Source organism: Azolla caroliniana, unplaced genomic scaffold, assembly GCF_043228905.1.
Source record: "Azolla caroliniana isolate FFs.n. ecotype wild unplaced genomic scaffold, voAzoCaro1.0.p SCAF_11, whole genome shotgun sequence".
NCBI classification, from domain to species: domain Eukaryota; kingdom Viridiplantae; phylum Streptophyta; class Polypodiopsida; order Salviniales; family Salviniaceae; genus Azolla; species Azolla caroliniana.
Window position 1 is genome coordinate 19,252,649 of NW_028230446.1, and position 18,621 is coordinate 19,271,269.

The 18,621-nt window shown below is 42.7% G+C and overlaps 1 protein-coding gene across 1 annotated transcript; it reads left to right on the forward strand.

The window, feature by feature from the left end:
• Positions 1-10,033: 10,033 nt before the first annotated feature.
• On the forward strand, positions 10,034-13,523 carry LOC147858329 (calcium-dependent protein kinase 26-like). Its single transcript, XM_087327265.1, has 7 exons — positions 10,034-10,962; positions 11,114-11,257; positions 11,516-11,668; positions 11,750-11,865; positions 12,099-12,266; positions 12,696-12,920; positions 13,038-13,523. Exons 1-7 carry the CDS (start codon positions 10,071-10,073, stop codon positions 13,185-13,187), a joined length of 1,848 nt encoding a protein of 615 aa, XP_087183391.1. The 5' UTR covers positions 10,034-10,070; the 3' UTR covers positions 13,188-13,523.
• Positions 13,524-18,621: the final 5,098 nt, after the last annotated feature.

The window sequence follows — 18,621 nt, forward strand, 5'->3', positions numbered from 1 at the left end:
GACCCCATCGAAAATGAAGAACCTCCAGAAGGATACAAACCAATTGAGTGGCAGAAGCTGGACAGAATCGTCCGCCCCACGATTCGGATGCACCTATCGGAATCGGTATACTTTACGGTGCAATCGTGTACGACAGCATTCGAACTGTGGAAAACACTGTCGGACACTTACGAAAAGAAGGTCGCCGCAACGAAGATGTTTCTGATCCGGCGCCTCTACAACTTGCGGATGAAAGAATCCGATTCGGTTCAAGCACACCTCAATGAGTACGAAAGCATAAGCTCCCAAATCTCGTCACAGGGGACGGCAATCGAGGATGAACTCAGAGCAATGATACTCATGAGCAGCCTTCCCTCATCATGGGAAACTTTCGTCACAACCGTGTGCAACGCGTCAACCACGGCTGTTAAATACTCCGAAGTCACGAGCGCAATCCTGACTGAAGCAGCTCGGAGAAAGTCTTTCGCCAAAGACTCAACAGACGACGCTTACGTAGTACAAGGTTCGACAGACCGATCGAACATACGAGGAAGAGATTCCTCACGGCCGCCGAACAATCAGCGAAGACGGAGCCAGTCACGGGATAACCGAATCTGCAACTATTGCAAGAAACCCGGACACATCAAAGCCGACTGCCGCGCACTCAAGAACAAGAACAACAAGAAGAGTGGCCGGCATGAGGAGATCAATCACGTCAGCTTCTCAGCTGATGTGCTACTAGACGACCCGAATATACTATCAATCGAAAATACAGTCGAATCAGAAGTTCTACTCACGACTGAAGAGTCGAGCACATGGCTCTTGGATTCGGGCGCGTCATTTCACGTGACTCCTCATCGATCCCAATTTCGGCAATATACGATCCGTCACTCCGACTCAGTTCGAGTCGGCAACTCACAACACTGTGACATCATCGGAATCGGCACAGTAGAGCTCAACCTTGCAGGTGGCTCTACACTTGTACTCCACAATGTCCAACATGTACCCGAGCTCTCAAGGCCATTGATCTCAGTCGGACAACTAGATGAAGACGGCATTCGTGCCGGTTTTTCTTCGGGAGGGTGGACACTCCACAGGGGGAACCTCCTGCTTGCTAGAGGACCCAAGATACACTCACTGTATCCGTTACATGTTACGCTCAGAGAGGGTAACCTGTTTTTGGTGGATATTCCTGTGTCATCACTATGGCACCGAAGATTAGGACACTTCAGCAAGGCCGGCATTACGCATCTATCTAGAGCCGGATACATCCCCAAACTCTCCTTCTCCGACCATCAATTCTGCGAACATTGCCAGTATGGCAAACAAGCAGCCGCATCACACCCGACATCAGCACCAAGAGAAACGAGACCTCTCGATTTAGTCCACTCGGACGTCTGTGGCCCAATGCCGCATCAGTCTCTCGGCGGTGCCTCTTACTTCGTCAGTTTTATTGACGATTCGACTCGAAAGGTGTGGGCTTATCCAATTCGCACCAAAGATCGTGTCTTCTCGATCTTCTCCGATTGGCTCGCTATGGTAGAAAATCAAACCGACCGAAAGCTGAAATGCTTTCGAACAGACAATGGGGGAGAGTTCAAATCCGAAGAATTCGTCAAATTCTACCGACAACGCGGCATCCGACGTGAATTTACGGCACCACACAGTCCGGAGCAAAACGGGATTGCCGAACGCATGAATCGGACAATCCAAGAACGGATAGTTTCCATGCTCCAACACTCCGGACTGTCGGATGGCTTCTGGGCAGAGGCTCTACTCACGGCAGTACACATAATCAATATGTCGCCAAGTAGACCTCTAGGACTTCAAATTCCTCAGGAACTATGGATTGGCAGTAAGCCGAATTACGACAAGCTGAGGATCTTCGGATGCGAGGCGTACGCCCTTATTCCGAAAGATGATCGGACCGACTATATCGGACTATATCGGACGTGTCTTGGAACGCTTCAACATGCAATCAGCCAAATCTGCTTCAACCCCGCTCCCCATGAATCTTCGGCTCTCTCAGCGAGACTGCCCGACATCCGGTCCGGAGGGGGAAGATATGAAGTCGGTACCGTATGCACCGGCAGTCGGCTCCCTTATGTACCTGATGGTCGCGACACGGCCTGATATTTCTCACGCCGTAGGAGTCGTTAGCAGATTTATGCACAATCCCGGCCGATCGCATTGGAACGCAGTCAAGCATGTGTTCAGATATCTGGCTGGCACAAAAGACCACGACATTCTTTTCGGTCCGAACCGAAACTCAGGCGTAGTCGGTTACACCGACTCGGACTTCGCCGGCTGTATAGACAGTCGGAAATCAACAACCGGATACTGCTTCAAATTCGGCAATGGAGCAATCTCGTGGAAGTCGAAACTTCAGGAGTGCACAGCGACCTCAACGACCGAAGCAGAATATGTAGCTGCGTCCGACGTAGCAAAAGAAGCTTTGTGGCTCGGTCGGCTGGCGCACACGTTTCGACAAGTCGACCATGACTCGGCCCCAGTTGTCTATAGCGACAGTCAAGGTGTTGTTGCCTTGTCGAGAAATCCGGTTCACCACAACGCCTCCAAACATATCGACGTTCGATATCACTTCGTTCGGGACTGCGTCATTTCAGGGAAAATCGGTCTAGAGAAAATATCCACAACCGACAATGTCACAAATGGAATGACCAAGTGTCTTTCGGCAGACCGCTTTCGGTCTCTTCGGCATCAGATGGGCGTAACGACAAACCAGTCCGGTTAGAGCCGGACACAGAGCAGGATGGTTCCCGACAACCGACATCAGTTCCTTAATGATCGGCTTCAACTGTTCCGACCCGACCAGTTCGGTCTTCTGCCTTCGGACCCTGCCGACTCGAACAAAGCTGATATGTCCGACAACCTAAGTCTATACCTGTAATCTTAGATAACCCATGTATACGCCCATTACGGGGGAGTGTCTAATACAAGTGTATAATGGACGTATTCACACTATCCCTTTGGGCCATTTGTGTAATTAGCATAAATGGTAGTTGCCCTAAGTCGGTCACTATATATAGTGACCTTGTAACCTTTTTGTAAGGTTGGGTGTTGTATTATTGCTTTGTGGAATAAAGAGTTCTTTTGTGCCTCTCTCTCTCTCTCTCTCTCTCCATCTCTGTGCACAACGATCTACAATCTATCATACGCAGGTACTCAGAACAGAATCGAATGCTTCTTGATCTTCCGCACAGACGACTTGATCTCCAACACTAACATCCTGTCATCACTTGTTCGCACCTGAGGGTTCCAAAATAAAGGTTGTCTAGCCCATTCAATGAGTGTCTCTGGGGTGTGCTTGACCAAATGTTGTCGCACATGACACCACTGACATCCGCAAGATGGAGTTTGTTACCTTGTCCTCCTATTGACAAGCCATCTTGGGTGGGACTCCACTCGTGCAACACCAGTTCAAGGAGTTAGGCCAAGGCCTACCATACTTGGGAGTCCCTGCTTGCAACCTATTGCGAAGTAGTACCTTCCAACACCCCTTACCTGGGAGAAGGCAACAAACCACCAATTTGGCCAGCAATGCACGACTCTGTGTTAAGGGGTCTATGAGGCCAAGGCCCCCTTTGGCTCGCGGTTGCGTTAACCAACGCCATGACACTCAGGCAATAACCATTGGGTTGTCCTTACCGGACCATATAAATCCCCTAATGGCAGCCTTAATCGCATGCAAACCTGACGGGTCCATAATCCAACATCAGACCGAGTGCCACATGGTGGCGAGCATCACTTGGTTCACAATAAGGACCCTACCAGTGAAGGATAATTTAGATCTACTCCATTGGTTCAGCTTCTTGCTTATTTTGGCTTGCACATGGGACAATTGTGCTCCCTTGGGAATTGCCCTCCCCATAGTAAATCCTAGATACTTGAATGTCGTCCCGTTAGGGACCCAAGTAAAATCGGCATGGGGATGCCACCTTGGTTTCTCTTGTTCGCTGAACCAGAGGCCTTGGGTTTTATCCCAATTGACCTTGGCACCAACAGCCTGACAAAAGTCCTCGACTAAATGTTCAGCCCGCTACAAATTCTCCTCATCACCCTACAGGAAGAGGACCGTATCATTGACATATTCAGATAGAAGAAGATCTTCACTCGCATTAGGGATGGGCAATCCCCTCAGTCCGTTCCTTGGGGCTTGTAAGTAGGCAGAGAAAGCATTGGTTACGAATAGATAAAGATATGGGGCTAGGGGACAACCTTGCCTCACTGAGCGTTGTAGGTTGAAGGCAGGGCCCCTAGCACCCGCAATCAGCACACTACTGGTAGCAGTCCGGTAGAGGGCAGAAGTGCATTTCCTCCATTTTTAGCGTAGGCCCATAGCTCTCATCACGTTTTCCAAGAAGGGCCAAAGTACCCTGTCGTAGGCCTTCTCGAAGTCAAGCATCAAAATAGCCGAGCTCGAGACGGACTGATCAGCCAATGCCATGGCTTTCCAGAGAAGCAACACATTATCAAAGATGCACCTGCTCCTAATAAACCCTATTTGATTCTCATGTATAATGTCTGGTAAGAAGCTTGCTAACCGCCGCACGAGGACTTTTGCCAATATCTTGTAAATCGTGTTAAGGATCGTTATAGGACGCCATTGGCGTAACTCCAGGCTTCGCTCTGCCGCTTTGGGAATGAGATAGATCATCCCCTCATCTAGCCCGGTCAACATCGTTCCCGAGGACCAAATCTCTTGAACCCCGGCTTCCAATGACGGGATAACAGTGTCCCAATGGATCTCGAAAAAATCTCATGAGAGACCATCGGGGCCGGGGCATGCTCCTCTCCTCAAATCCCTGAGTGCCTTCAAGAGTTCTATACGAGAAATGGGGCTATCGAGCACCATTTCCATCTCTTGGGTTACCTTGGGGTGAATGCAAGTCATCACCCTATCAGCCAACTCTACGTTTTGCCTCATATGCATAGGTGCAAGTAGGTCTTGATAGTATTGCGTTGCCATATGCAAAATCTCATCCTTGTCCTCCGTAATTGAGCCGTCTGGTTTGCACAACCGTTGTATACGTCCACCACCACCCTTGGGAGCCTTGTAATGAAAGAAATGTCGATTGACCCTATCGTCTATTCTAGCCCACCATGCCGCGGTTCTTCGAAATAACATTCGGTTCCTCTCTTCCGTCCTTTCCTGAACCTTCATCTTGGCTTCCTCTAGCTTAGATCTAGACCAAGTGCAACCAGGGTCCGCTTGTAGCAAGCGTTGTGCTGCCGTAACGGACTTCCTTAATTTTATTTCAATGGCTCTGACCTGTTGGAGGGCCCGCTTGGTCTCTTGTTGTAAAAAGGAGGTGGAGAGGGCCAGTTTTTTCTACAAATCCTCACTAGTTGATTCTCTTACAATGGTCTCCTGCCATATACTCTGTAGACCTGCCTTCACCGCTTCACTCTTCATGATCTTTGTGGGGATTTTCATATTGAGACTCCCGTGGCTGCCGTTGGGTGGGTTAAGGTCTAGTCTCATCGGTTGGTGATCAGAGAAGGTAAGGCCTGCCAAGATAGCGAAAGAGCCCCCCAACTCCTCAAGGGACGAGCTGATGTATATGCGGTCTAACTGTGCAAGGCTACCACCCCTAACATTCACGGCGGTTCTCGAGAAGTGTAGTGAATGTGAGCATCTCCTAAGGGAAGAGCCCCATGTATCTTTCACCCCAATTTTGCCAATTAAGAGAGCCCATGAATCTAGCTCCGCACCATGAATTGGTCTTTGGGTCCCCCCTTTCCTGTCACCCAGATGCTCAATCATGTTGAAATCACTAGCCATTATCCATGCCTCTGCATCAGGTAATGTGGTCGCTAACATCCTCCAGAAGATTGCTCTCTCGGGGGATGAGTTAGGGGTATAAATGTTTAGCACCCCAATCTGTAGGCGATTCCATTTCAGAAGCACATATAAAGCCCTACCCGCAACCAGCGTGCCATGTGATGTTACTTCATATCGGGCCTTATCATTGATCGAGATGCAAACCCCTCCCCTTCGTTGAAGGTCCCCCTGTGCCGCCGACCACCACGTGGTCCACCCACCCGACAAGGGGTTTACTAGGCTCTGAATTCTCTCTTCAGAGAGATGGTGTTCCTGCAACAACAATATGTCAATCTTGCCCCCAATATTAGAGGGATTCAACTCCTCCCGAAGTCTTTTGCACTCTTGGTGCTGCCGGCCTCCACCAAGGCCCTGTACATTCCACGTTAAGATCCTCATCCGAAAAGGGTGAGGTTGACGCCCATGTCCGGGCTGACCCCCATGTCATGGGGCAAACTAACGCCTATTTCTGGGGCTATGGGCTCCCGCGAAGCCTGAAGAGCCCCTAAGGGGTTCTCGGCTTGTCGATCCCGGCCCACTTCAAATAGATCTCACGATATGTTTTGGCTCCTAAGTGGTTGTCCAACCTGCATCCCTTTACCCCAAATAGTCCTCGCCAAACCATGTGATGGTTTGCTTGTACTTCCCTTCCCTTTGGCCTTGATCTTGCCCGTCCTGATCCACGATTTCAATAATCTGAGGTCACCACCACAATCACGTCTCATCATGGGGGAGGCTTTAGCCAACATCTCCTTTGGGGTGGAAAGTACACGATGTGGTTGCAACTCCATCGGGGAGGGGAACAGGAGCTGAGGATCGTGTGGGGGAAGGGACAAGGAATCACATGGGGACAATGTTGCTGCCAACGCTTCTGGGATGTCCTCCCCTAGCCCTTGGAGCAATGTAAATCTGTTGGTAGCCCTCACCTTTAGGTTGTGTGCTTCTGCACTCCCTGAGTGGATCTTCACCCGTTTCGAGGGTTGCTTGTCCGCACTTGCTGGTGACAAGGTAGTGGGACTTCGGTCAAACGGAAGGCCTTGAGAGGGGGGGGAGGCCGCACCTAGGCTTCCAAGTTTCCCCTTCTTCTTGACGGGCTGCCAAGGAGCCTCATCACCCTTGGTTGCCGCGGTCTTCCTAGAGTCTTGAGCTCCCGAGCTTCCCTTTCCAGTCTTACGAGGACAACTCTTAGCTAGGTGTCCTTTATGTTTGCAAATAAAACATTGTCCATGGAGTCCCTCATAAACCACTTTCTCCATCACAACCACTTGGAGCATGTCCCTCATTGTCCATGGCCTCCGGAGACAGGGTGATGTCTAAATTTATACTTCCTTCTCCTTGTAGCGAACTAGGGTCTGTTGGGAGTTCGGAGCATCCCACCATATTAGTTGGAAGTTCGGATCCTCCCACCATGTCAAACTATAGGTTCTGATTTTTTAGTGCTCTGTCTTCCTCTTCATTAAACAACATTAAACATTAAACAACAATCTTTGTCTTGAATCACATTGAAGTTTGCTTTCACACCGAAACCTTTTGACCTCCCACTTCTTTTCGAGAGGCGTGGATGGAAATGAAACTAGGCCTAGTACAAAGTCAGTTCCGTTATCGAATATGTTACACCATAACACATTTTGTACAATATTATAACTCTTTTAGCTTAAGTTCTATTATTTATTTATTTATTTCACCACATTGTTATTTTAGCCTTATTCCATATTGTATGGGTCCACATCATGTCTTTCTTATTGTTGATCTTTCCTCACATACTTAGTTCTTAGTTCTATCAAGATCATCTGCCCTCCTATGGGTGAGTTTGGCTTGGAGGTCATTAGGCTTCTCCAAGATTTGATTAGTCTGAGATGAATATCTCAAACTCTTGTTCCATGGTTTGACTAATAAAGAAAACACTCGTTCAACAATAAAACTCAATCAGTCTTTAATTAATCAAATAATAAGAAGGAGAAAGTAATTGATTTGAATTAATTAGTAAAGAGATGATTTTGGCGCAACCTTAAGAACTCAAGAGAAAAACTTTAGCCTAAGTTTAGAAATTGAAGAAGAATGAGTGTTTCCCATGTCTTTCTAATGGCTCGACATTGGAATTGCTACACATGGGACAATTCTCTACATGCCTGGGCAAGGGGGTGAGAGACAAAAAGTTCCCCCAAAACCTTGACCCTTATCTCAACCATAGCTCAAACATTTACTTAACAATGAGATACATTGCAAAAGTGATCTTTATAGTCATTGGACAAAAGGTTTGTTCTCTTTAGAGTTAAGTGTTATTTCTACATTATTACATTGAATTTTGTTTTTATGCCAATGCCAATGGAGGGACATTGGAAGTGTAATGGTCGGCCAATACATAACACCCACAATTTCACAAACACCATATGGTCATTGCAATGTTATCCTGTCTTGTGGCCCTTGCCACGAGCCTATTGGTCATTATTGTTTGGTAGTTGTCATTGCATTGTTCTAGAGGTGTGAGGGTCATTATTAATGTTGTTTTGGGCTCCAATGGTTTCTATTGCATTTTTTGCCTCATTCAACTCATCATAATGTATTTGCATGAAAGAAAAATGGTCGAGTTTCCACCTATTACATCGATCTAATTGTGGAAATAGAGGGTTGTCATTGCATTGTTCTAGAGGTGTGAGGGTCATTATTAATGTTGTTTTGGGCTCCAATGGTTTCTATTGCATTTTTTGCCTCCTTCAACTCATCATAATGTATTTGCATGAAAGAAAAATGGTTGAGTTTCCACCTATTACATCGATCTAATTGTGGAAATAGAGGGTTGTGTTGTTTTCATCTCTCATGTGTACATCTTCTTTACTTGAAAGTTACAAATTGAATAAAGGACATTAAACAAATGTCCACTCAACTTCACGATCATGTATATCTTCAAGTGCACAAGTACTCAATGATGCATATGACTAGCAAAGTTCCAAAGTTATTAAGAAAATTATCGTGGATCCTCTCCAACGTCTTAAAAGTTGGATTTATATTCATATGTTAAGGATCATCACCATTTTTCATGCTAGTTATTTGAAAAAGATGTATTAAATATTGTTTGAAAGGGGTTGCACCAAAATCTCTTCATGAAAGGTGTGATACACAAGATAAATCTCGTTAATTTAGAAGTGATGCCATATTTGTATGCTCTATGAAGCTTTGATGTTTACTAATAACTATTTGTAATGTATACTAAGCCATATTCTATATTTCACATTAAATCATATGATTAATCAAATAGTTTCTTCTTCTCTTTTGAACATCTACTCGAGGTCTATATGATTGACTTGAGTTTGCAGTCAATTCCAAGGAAATGCTACATTTTAATAATATTACAATAAAAAGAATTTGTGACTAATGTAAATGGCTTGATGGTTTATCCCTTCAATTAGAGGTTCATATTGGGACCGGTCTATGTTGAGGCAGAAGACTTGCATGGCTTGACCTTCAACCCCAAAAAGGGCCTACACCTTAAAACAGCACATGCACATTCTTCATAGGCGAGAATCCATGTAGTTTTCATAAAAAAAGAGGAATGTAGACCAGTGCACATTCTACAGCTCGGGTGATGATTGATAGATATGGCGGGGTCAATGAGGGTGTGAAGGATGCATCTCAATTATTAGCATTTTGCATGGAGTGGGGCGACAAGATGGTGCGATCAGGCAAGCAACCCAATCGAGTATGGTCAGAGCCTTCCATCTAAGCACAGAACATGGAGTAGACCGACACATGCATCTCGATAGATGGGCATTTTTCATGGAGTGGGGGCGAGATAGGAACTAAACCCTAAACCCTGGCACAATCGGGCAAGCAGCCCAATCGGGATTCGTGTGTGCCAGAGCCGTCCGGCAAACAGAACAGAACAATGGAGGAGATCCATGTGAGTGTAAAATGAATCCATCCCAACACACAAAACTCATCCAGAAGCCAAGTCAATGAGGTGGTAACCGGGAGACCCGGTCATTTTTGCAGCTCTGCTCTCTCTCTCTCTTCTCTCTCTTCCACCGTGTGTGTTTCCACTTGCTCCTGTTCAGGATATACCTCTGCAGTGCTTGGAAAACCATGAAGGTGAAGATGATGAAGAAGAAGAAGATTCAAAACACCTGCTTCGACTGATCAAACCAACGCACTCTGTTCCCTCCCTCCCCTGTTTTTTGTTTGTCTGTCCCTGTTGTTCTTGTAACTTCTCTTTCTCTCTCTCTCTTTTCCCCTTCTGGTATATGTATTTATGGGCAACACCTGTCTAACCTCAAGCTTCAACAACAATGGATTCATCCCTGGAGATTTGAGCTTCTCTCGGTTTTGGATGAGATCGAGGACGCCTGTTTCGGATGATGCTGAGCCCGGAACCGAAGAAGACGAAGATGGAGGAGGAAGCTCCCAATTGAGCAAGGGGAGCGATAATCCCCAGCCACGAAAGGCGCCCGATCCTGTCGTGATTTTACCTGCCAAAAACAATAAGACGGAGACCGATGACAAGAATGGCCGGGTGCAAAAAGTGCCGGACCCGATCGTAATCCACCCACCTGTTGTTGCCATGTCCGGACGCCCAAATCCGAACTTCCCTGCGCGCCCCCATGAGCCGCTCTTAAGCCCTGGGAAGATCCTCACTGCCTCTGTCCTTGGTCGCCAAACGGAGAATCTCAAAGAGCTCTATGTGTTGGGCCGGAAGCTTGGGCAAGGTCAGTTTGGCACCACTTTCCTTTGCATCGAGAAGAAATCGGGGAAGGAATATGCTTGCAAATCGATCGCCAAAAGGAAGCTCATCTCTCAAGAGGATGTGGATGATGTTCGGCGAGAAATCCACATCATGCACCATTTATCCGACCATCCCAACATTGTGACGATTAAAGGTGCTTACGAGGATGCAAATTCGGTCCATCTAGTGATGGAGTTATGTGCAGGTGGAGAGCTGTTCGATCGGATCATCCAAAGGGGTCATTATAGCGAGAGGAAAGCTGCTGGTCTCACAAGGACAATTGTTGGCGTCGTAGAGGCCTGCCATTCTTTGGGTGTAATGCATCGTGATTTGAAGCCCGAGAATTTTCTCTTCTCAGATAAAAGTGAGGATTCAGCGTTGAAGACAACTGATTTCGGGTTGTCAGTTTTCTTCAAGCCTGGTATGGTACTGAAATACGAGTTTAACTTCCTTGTGTATGATAAACTAGTTTTTGTTTTAGAATTTCCCACTTACTGGAATCAAATGCATGCTTTTGAAGTTAAACTTCAAACCGAGTTTATATGTATTAATCGCATTGGCTTTTCTCGTAGATCAAGTTTTCCATGATGTTGTGGGGAGTCCATATTATGTTGCCCCTGAGGTGTTGCGCAAGAAGTATGGGCCTGCTGCCGATGTCTGGAGTGCTGGAGTTATACTCTACATTCTACTCAGTGGAGTTCCCCCTTTCTGGGCAGGTATGATTAGAACTTACCTTCTATTTCTTGATGAAAATGTTCTTAGCAGTGAGCCAAGTATTGATAATTCAAAACTGTTATATCATGTCCTTAAAAGAGTAGTTTCTCTAGTTATAGAGAGTTTTATGAATAAAAATTGTATGCAGACACATATAATGAATGTGGTGATTGTTCCATGGCTATTTTCGTTATGCATTTGAAAAGGTATATTGATTATGTACATTCCACTTATTATCTTTTTTTTCTCTTTTGCAACAGAGACTGAAAACCAAATATTTGAGCAAGTTTTAAAGGGAGATTTGGATTTTGAGTCTGATCCATGGCCTGCCATCTCAGAGAGTGCAAAAGACTTGATCAGGAAAATGCTGGTTAGGAACCCAGAGAAGCGATACACGGCACATCAAGTTCTATGTAATCAGAGTTTTTTCTATTATTGCTTGTCTTATTCCCACATTTTCTTGATTCCCAATTGGCTTGAAAATGTTTACCTAGGCCATCCGTGGATTAGAGAAGATGGTGTGGCTCCTGACAAGCCGATCGATTCAGCCGTACTCACAAGGATGAAGAACTTCATGGCCATGAACAAGATTAAGAAGATAGCATTGAGGGTTTGTGTGAACACATTGACTATATACTTCTTTCTGTCCCTTTTCATAAAAATACACCCTTTGAGTGTCCATTGTATTAGATAAGTCATAAACATGCTTCTCTATCTCATTTTTTGATTAAATAATACATTATAAGTGTTCATTTGTACTTTCTCTATGTCATTTTTAAATGGGTATCTATATTTCCTTTTGGGTGTCCGTGACAATAAATATTCTCTATTCTCTATGTACAGGTGATTGCTGAGAGACTCTCTGAAGAGGAGATAGCTGGATTGAAAGAGATGTTCAAAATGATCGATGCAGATAATAGTGGTACCATCACTTTTGACGAGCTCAAAACAGGGTTGAGAAAACTTGGGTCTAGCCTTATGGATACTGAAATCCAAACACTTATGGATGCTGTAAGTTATCTGCAAATAGATACACAGGCACGTAGTAAATTAGTGCATATAGTGTGATTTGAGCACAGGTGCATGGATTAGTTGAAACTTGTCTTACCTCTAGGGTATAGCTTAAATCTGTTATAATGAAAAACATGGAGGATATGATAGAGATAGAGATTGAGAGCAAGAAAGAGTGTAGTCAGACGGTTGTAGCTCAAATGGTAAAGTGGTCTAGTGCAGACCAAAAGGCCCCTACATTTTGCAGAGAAAACTAGGGAAATAGTGCATATTGAACCCAGGTGCAGGGGCTACTAAAAACTTGGGTTACTTTTAGAATACGGCCCTAATATGAGAAAAAAACGTATCAAATTCTCATTTTGTTTTTTTTTAGGTGATTAGGCCTTTATTAGTGCTTATATGTATGCATATATTTGTCGCCTTTTCCAGGCAGATGTGGACAACAATGGCACCCTAGATTATGGTGAATTTATTGCAGCTACAATCAACCTTAACAAGATCGAGCGTGAGGAAAATCTACTTGTCGCTTTCTCATACTTCGACAAAGATAACAGTGGCTATATCACTGTCGATGAGCTGCAATCTGCTTGCATCGAATACAACATGGGAGATGTGCATATCGATGAAATGATCCGTGAAGTGGATCAAGATAATGTATGAAACGAGTTAGCTCATTTACCTTAGTACACACTGTCATATACTTTTGATGTTCATCAACAATTTTGGTCCTGATACTATTGATTTTTTACTTTTATCCTTTTTTTTCTCTAGGATGGGAGGATCGATTACAATGAATTTGTTGCTATGATGAGGAAAGGTAATGGCGGGATTGGACGGTCCACAATGCGAAACAGCCTAAGTTCCAGTATAAGAGCTGGAGGTCTTCAGGATGTCTTAGGGCTGGATACACAAAGACAATGACCACATTTTCATGTGATTGGAATACATATATATAGTGCTTTGAAGAATTTATATAGCAAAATGTTAAGGTCGGAGCCAAGTGAAAGATCTTCATCTTCTCTTGAGTCTCAAATGCTTGCAAAGTACATGGTTTGAGAGTAGCATGTAAAAGCAGGTATTTGGCTCTTTGTACAACCATTGATTCATTCATTTGCACAAGTGTACTTCTACTGGCTATTATTTGGAAAAAGCCGTGTAGATCATCATGTTCTTGATAAGGTCACATCATCAAAATGGGATGGTATCATTAATATGTCCATGTACAGAGGGAGAAAGAACTGGAATGTTTTTTACTGACATCTTCTGATGGCCATAGCAATCTATGAGCCCAAAAGTTGCATAGATTGTTTGGTAAAGTAAAGCAAAATTTGTACCTAACTATGTGGTTGTCAAATTTCAACAGTATATTGACAATGAGTAGAAATAGTGCATAGGATAGTGTACAAAATAAGTATGTCTCTATGAATGAGAGGTAGTAACGTGATTGGATCACCCTATGAACACTCTCATAGGATGATTTTGAATGACAGTGATGTTCTTTTTTCTGAGTCAACAAGTGGATCTTGGATGATTTTTGGCGATAAAACTATGTTCAGTGATCACAAGCATCATTTTCTATGTGATTGTACGGCGTTTTGAACAAGTTTTGACATCTGCCATAGTAAAAGTTCGATTAACCATCTAGTATTTAAAAAGGAGACTCTAATTTTGTGCATCTCTTGTAAAAAAGTAAACCGCCCCAAATAGCTCATTAATATGTGTGACTTGCAGTAATCGATCTCTTAGTTTGGTGTTTGAAATCACTTGTTGGGAATGTGTTTGGCATATTTAATGGTCATTATGTTAGAGGGTATTCCGTTACCATGAAATTGATTAAGAAAGAAATAGAAGTTACCCCTATTTGTATTTCCGAGATAAAGGACCAACTAATAGGGGTTTTAATGATTTGGAAGATTCAAATGGAGAAAGAAACTTTAATAATCCCAGAAGACCAACAAAGCTTGTGTTGCACGGAATTTGGTACGACCTCAACGTGCATACTATCAGTAGCTCTAAGTGATATGGTGAAATTGCACATTGATATTGGAAATCAACCCTCTCTTGGAATGCTAAAGGAACACAAACTGGTGTTCCACGAGGTTCAAGAGTCTTGATTGAAGTTATGACTTTTAGAACATTAGCTTGGTGAGGTGCCAACTTATCTATGGTATGGTATGACGTTGGACATATGGTAAGTTTTTGCGGTGCAACAATATTGTAAACAATCTCGGTCATCATTGCAAATGCCATTGATCTAAAATTATGGAACAACATTCACCTAAGCACTCTTTTGACACCATTAGAAGCACTAAAGTAGCTTTGTGAATTGAAATTGGAGGTAACAGATGTATCTAGATGGTTGCAATATTGACTTACAAGATCAACAAATTGTGTCTTTCTCGTCCTTGGGTACAAAGTCATGGAAATGCTTTAGGCATGGTGGAAGAAGTACTTTCCAACATGATTCCACCTAGAGAAAAGAAGAATAAATCATTCTCTACATGCGCTATCCACCAGCAAGAGCTTTTATCCATGAACTCGATTGTAATTTTTGTGCAAGTTGATGTAGTTGGAGAAAATCTTTTTCGGTGGTTTGGTTACTTTCCCAATAATTTATAGAGAGATTGACATATTTTCCCATTGGATAAGATTTCTCTTGGTCTCACACTTGGTCTTTGGTACGATGTTGATGCTGTTGGAACATTATATACAAGTAAGTACTTAACAGATTCACACATTCAATGAATGATCTTAATATTTCGTAGATTTATATTCCATGCTTTTATGCCCTTGCAATCCATGTGTAGTGAAAAGTTCACCAAAATTTTCTCCAGGAGAGAATCAAAATGAAATTGAAGCAAGAGAGGAGTTAAAACAAGCAAGGACTTATACATGTAAATTTACTGATTGCAAACCTGCAACCAAACAAGAAGTGGTATGAAGAACTCAAATCTTGTAGAATTTTCATATGAAGTGACGTTAGTAAAACGTTATCATCATGCATCACATGCATTATATTTAGTTAATGCTAGCTAGGTTTGTTTATGTTCTGCAAATTGGAAGGTAAAACCAAGTTCATACATCCAATTTAGGAATATCCATGATTGAATGTTGCAATGTGGATAGTGACGATAAAACCTTGGGTAATCCATAAGTAATCCTAGGCAATCCACATTAGAGTTTGAAGAAGTGAGGCTCCAAAATGCAATACATTGAATAGTATGGACCATGGTTAGGGGGCTTAAATCCTCCAACCATACAACCTCACCAAAATGAGGGTTTTCTACCACTAAAAACATGACCATAAAGATTCTTATACATACCTTGGGTATAATGTTTGCCCCATGCAATTAATACTAACACATGAATAATGATTAACAAGATTTCCTACACATAATGAGGAATTTCCATGTTGATGGATAGTGGATCTTGCTATTCCTATAGTACCTTGCAAAGTTTAGTAAGCAAACCATTACTTTTGCATATCCCCGCATTCCCTCTTTCAAGTTATAATGAACACAATGTCAATATTTATCAACAACATTACTGTTACACCTTTTAATTCTTTGTTTTCCTTTATTTGTGAGCCTTGAACTTTGGTCTAGCAAGCCAACCAATTGATTTCCTGTATCCTCAAACCTGAAACTTGGAAGTAGGGAATCTTTGTAACCTACCCCAAATGATATTCCTTCATCCATAATGATCACATTATTAGACATTAAAACTCCAAACTCCTTCATTAGGGATCTCCATAGGCAAAAGAGGATTATGATGGCATTCAACCATAAAGTGGCCCCATTCACCACATCCAAAGCAATGACTTGCAAAGAAAGTCATTTCATACCGCCATCATGGTCTCTTACAACTTGTACTTCATAACACAAAATCTACACGTGTGTTGATATTTGCATGTGTGACCCTGATCTACACGTGTTGCCTCACCATCTATCCATTTGTTTCCACTGATTTCCTCAAACACCTTCAACTTTTTGGAACTCCCCAATTCTTCACTTGAACAATTACATTCTAGAATAATATTTACTCACTTAAGGAGCATTTGTTTCTATGTCAAAATCTCCCACGAATTGTGATTGATCCATGCTCATTCCCTCTATCCTTAATGTCAGATCCGGCTAAGATAAAAAGAAATTTTTCATAGAACAATAAAAAAACTCTCCTATTCGGAAAGGATGAAAATCAATGAAGAATACAATGTGAGGCCCACAATGAGTGTTGAGAGGGTATAAGGATGACAACAAGGTATTAAACATCATTTCATTATGTGTACCTTTGATTTTACTCGCCTTTGATATCTCAAGAAAGGCCACATACAAGCTTATTTATGACATCAAAATGGGGGATAGGATACATTTCCAAGACTACGCAAGGCTCGAATTAAAATTCTAATCGTTCTTTGTGGTGATCATCGTTGCTTTCTTCACCATTAATGCCTTGTCTCATCTACCACAGGAGGCATATAGATTTGCCAACAATCACATGTGCTACGTCATTTGCCCTTATCGCAAGGCTCAGTTTAAAACTCTTAATGGTTTTGTGCTGACCGTCATTTGCTTTCTTCACCATTAATGCCTCATCTCATCTACCAAATGCAGCATATAAATTTGCCAACACCACATGTGTTGCCTCATTTTCCCTTATGGAGTTCAAGAACATAATCTGAGGCAAATATCCCCCTTATCCACAATTGGATGCACTCTACAAGCTCCAAGTAATGTGTTCCACAATATGGCATTCAGGTTGTAGAGACATTTCAACAACAATGTGCTCTGCCTCTTTAACACATCCTGCCCTACTAACAAGTTCCATCACACCTAATATGTTTGTATGTTGGTAGACTGCTCTATGCCCCCATAATCATAGAAGCAAAGTATGTGTAACCTGTGTTAATAGCATCAACATGGCTACATGCACGGAGAACAATAATGAAGGTTATTTTACTTGGCTTCAATTATTGCTCTTGTATAATCCCTGGAATAACCTTCGAACATCTTCACAAGATCCATGGTTAGCATAAGCACATATGATGGCATTCAACTATATGTTGTCCAGATCCTCGAGTTTTATGAACATATTATATGGATTTTGCATGATCCCACATTCCCCATACATGCTAGTTAGAGAATTTCCAAGAACATGGTCACAGTTGATTCCTCTCTCAATCACTAAAAAGGATTCTTTTTCTTTCAATATGTACTCCAAACCTTGAGCAATATGTACTCCAAGAACATGGTCACAGTTGATTCCTCTCTCCCGTTTGTAACATTCTTTTGAATAAAAAGAGTGCTCCAGAGCCTTGACCTTGCTCTGCATATGATGCAACCACGGCAATGCAAGAAACAACATCTTTCTTTGGCATCCTTACCAACAGCGTTTCTGCATCGAGTAAACTCCCACATATTTTATAAATTGTGATGAGGGCATTTGCTCAAAACAATGTCAGAAATTATTTCTTTCTCCGGGATGCAATCATGGATTCTTTTTCTTTCAATATGTACTCCGAACCTTGAGCAACTTTGGGAGAATTGTCGTATAGCTTAGTTGGGTAATCTGTCTGAAAGAAATCAAAATGTCTTGCATTTCAAACCCTACATTCCACAAAGGCATGTAGCAAATTAGCGATATGTTAGTGATGCATTGGCTGTAAACAAATGTGGCTTACCAACCCATACAAAGAGGAGACAACTTACAACCTAATTAGCATCATTTCCTCATGGCCTGCAATTGGCAAATGGCAATTCAAAGCAACATCTGTTTCCTAGCATAGAATTCTTACACAAAACATAATATAATTTATTGCGGATTATTGTTGATTCCTTCCATTCCACACTCTAGCCTTTTCGTAAGTCTCCTCTCGAAATTAATTGTGTCTTAACAATTGGGCCAACTTTGGGACATGTTAAGATTCACACGGGTGTCCTTTAGCAACGATCTTCCTAAATCCCTAGCAATCTATCACCGAGAATCCAATCAATGAACATTTAACCCTTGGAACACATTGTTGATTTGATGCCATTAAAAAAATGCAATAGTCCTTACACTTGGAAGGATCAAAAGCATTTAGACATTCATTTGTGTCTCACATAGTTTTGCACTAAGGAGAATATACTTTAGTGTATGTTGTTTCAATCCAATTATTCATTAAGGTAGGTCATGAGAGAAACTTTTGATATAGTTGTTAATGTGGTAGCTTTCCTTAGCCATACCTTTTCATTCTAACAAGCTTTTTCTTTATTTGACCAGATACTGCCATCTAGTAGAGAGGAATGCAATTCCTAGCAAAGGGAATTACTTGTGTTATCTAGTTTACTATGTTGACATAGAAATGATAGATATT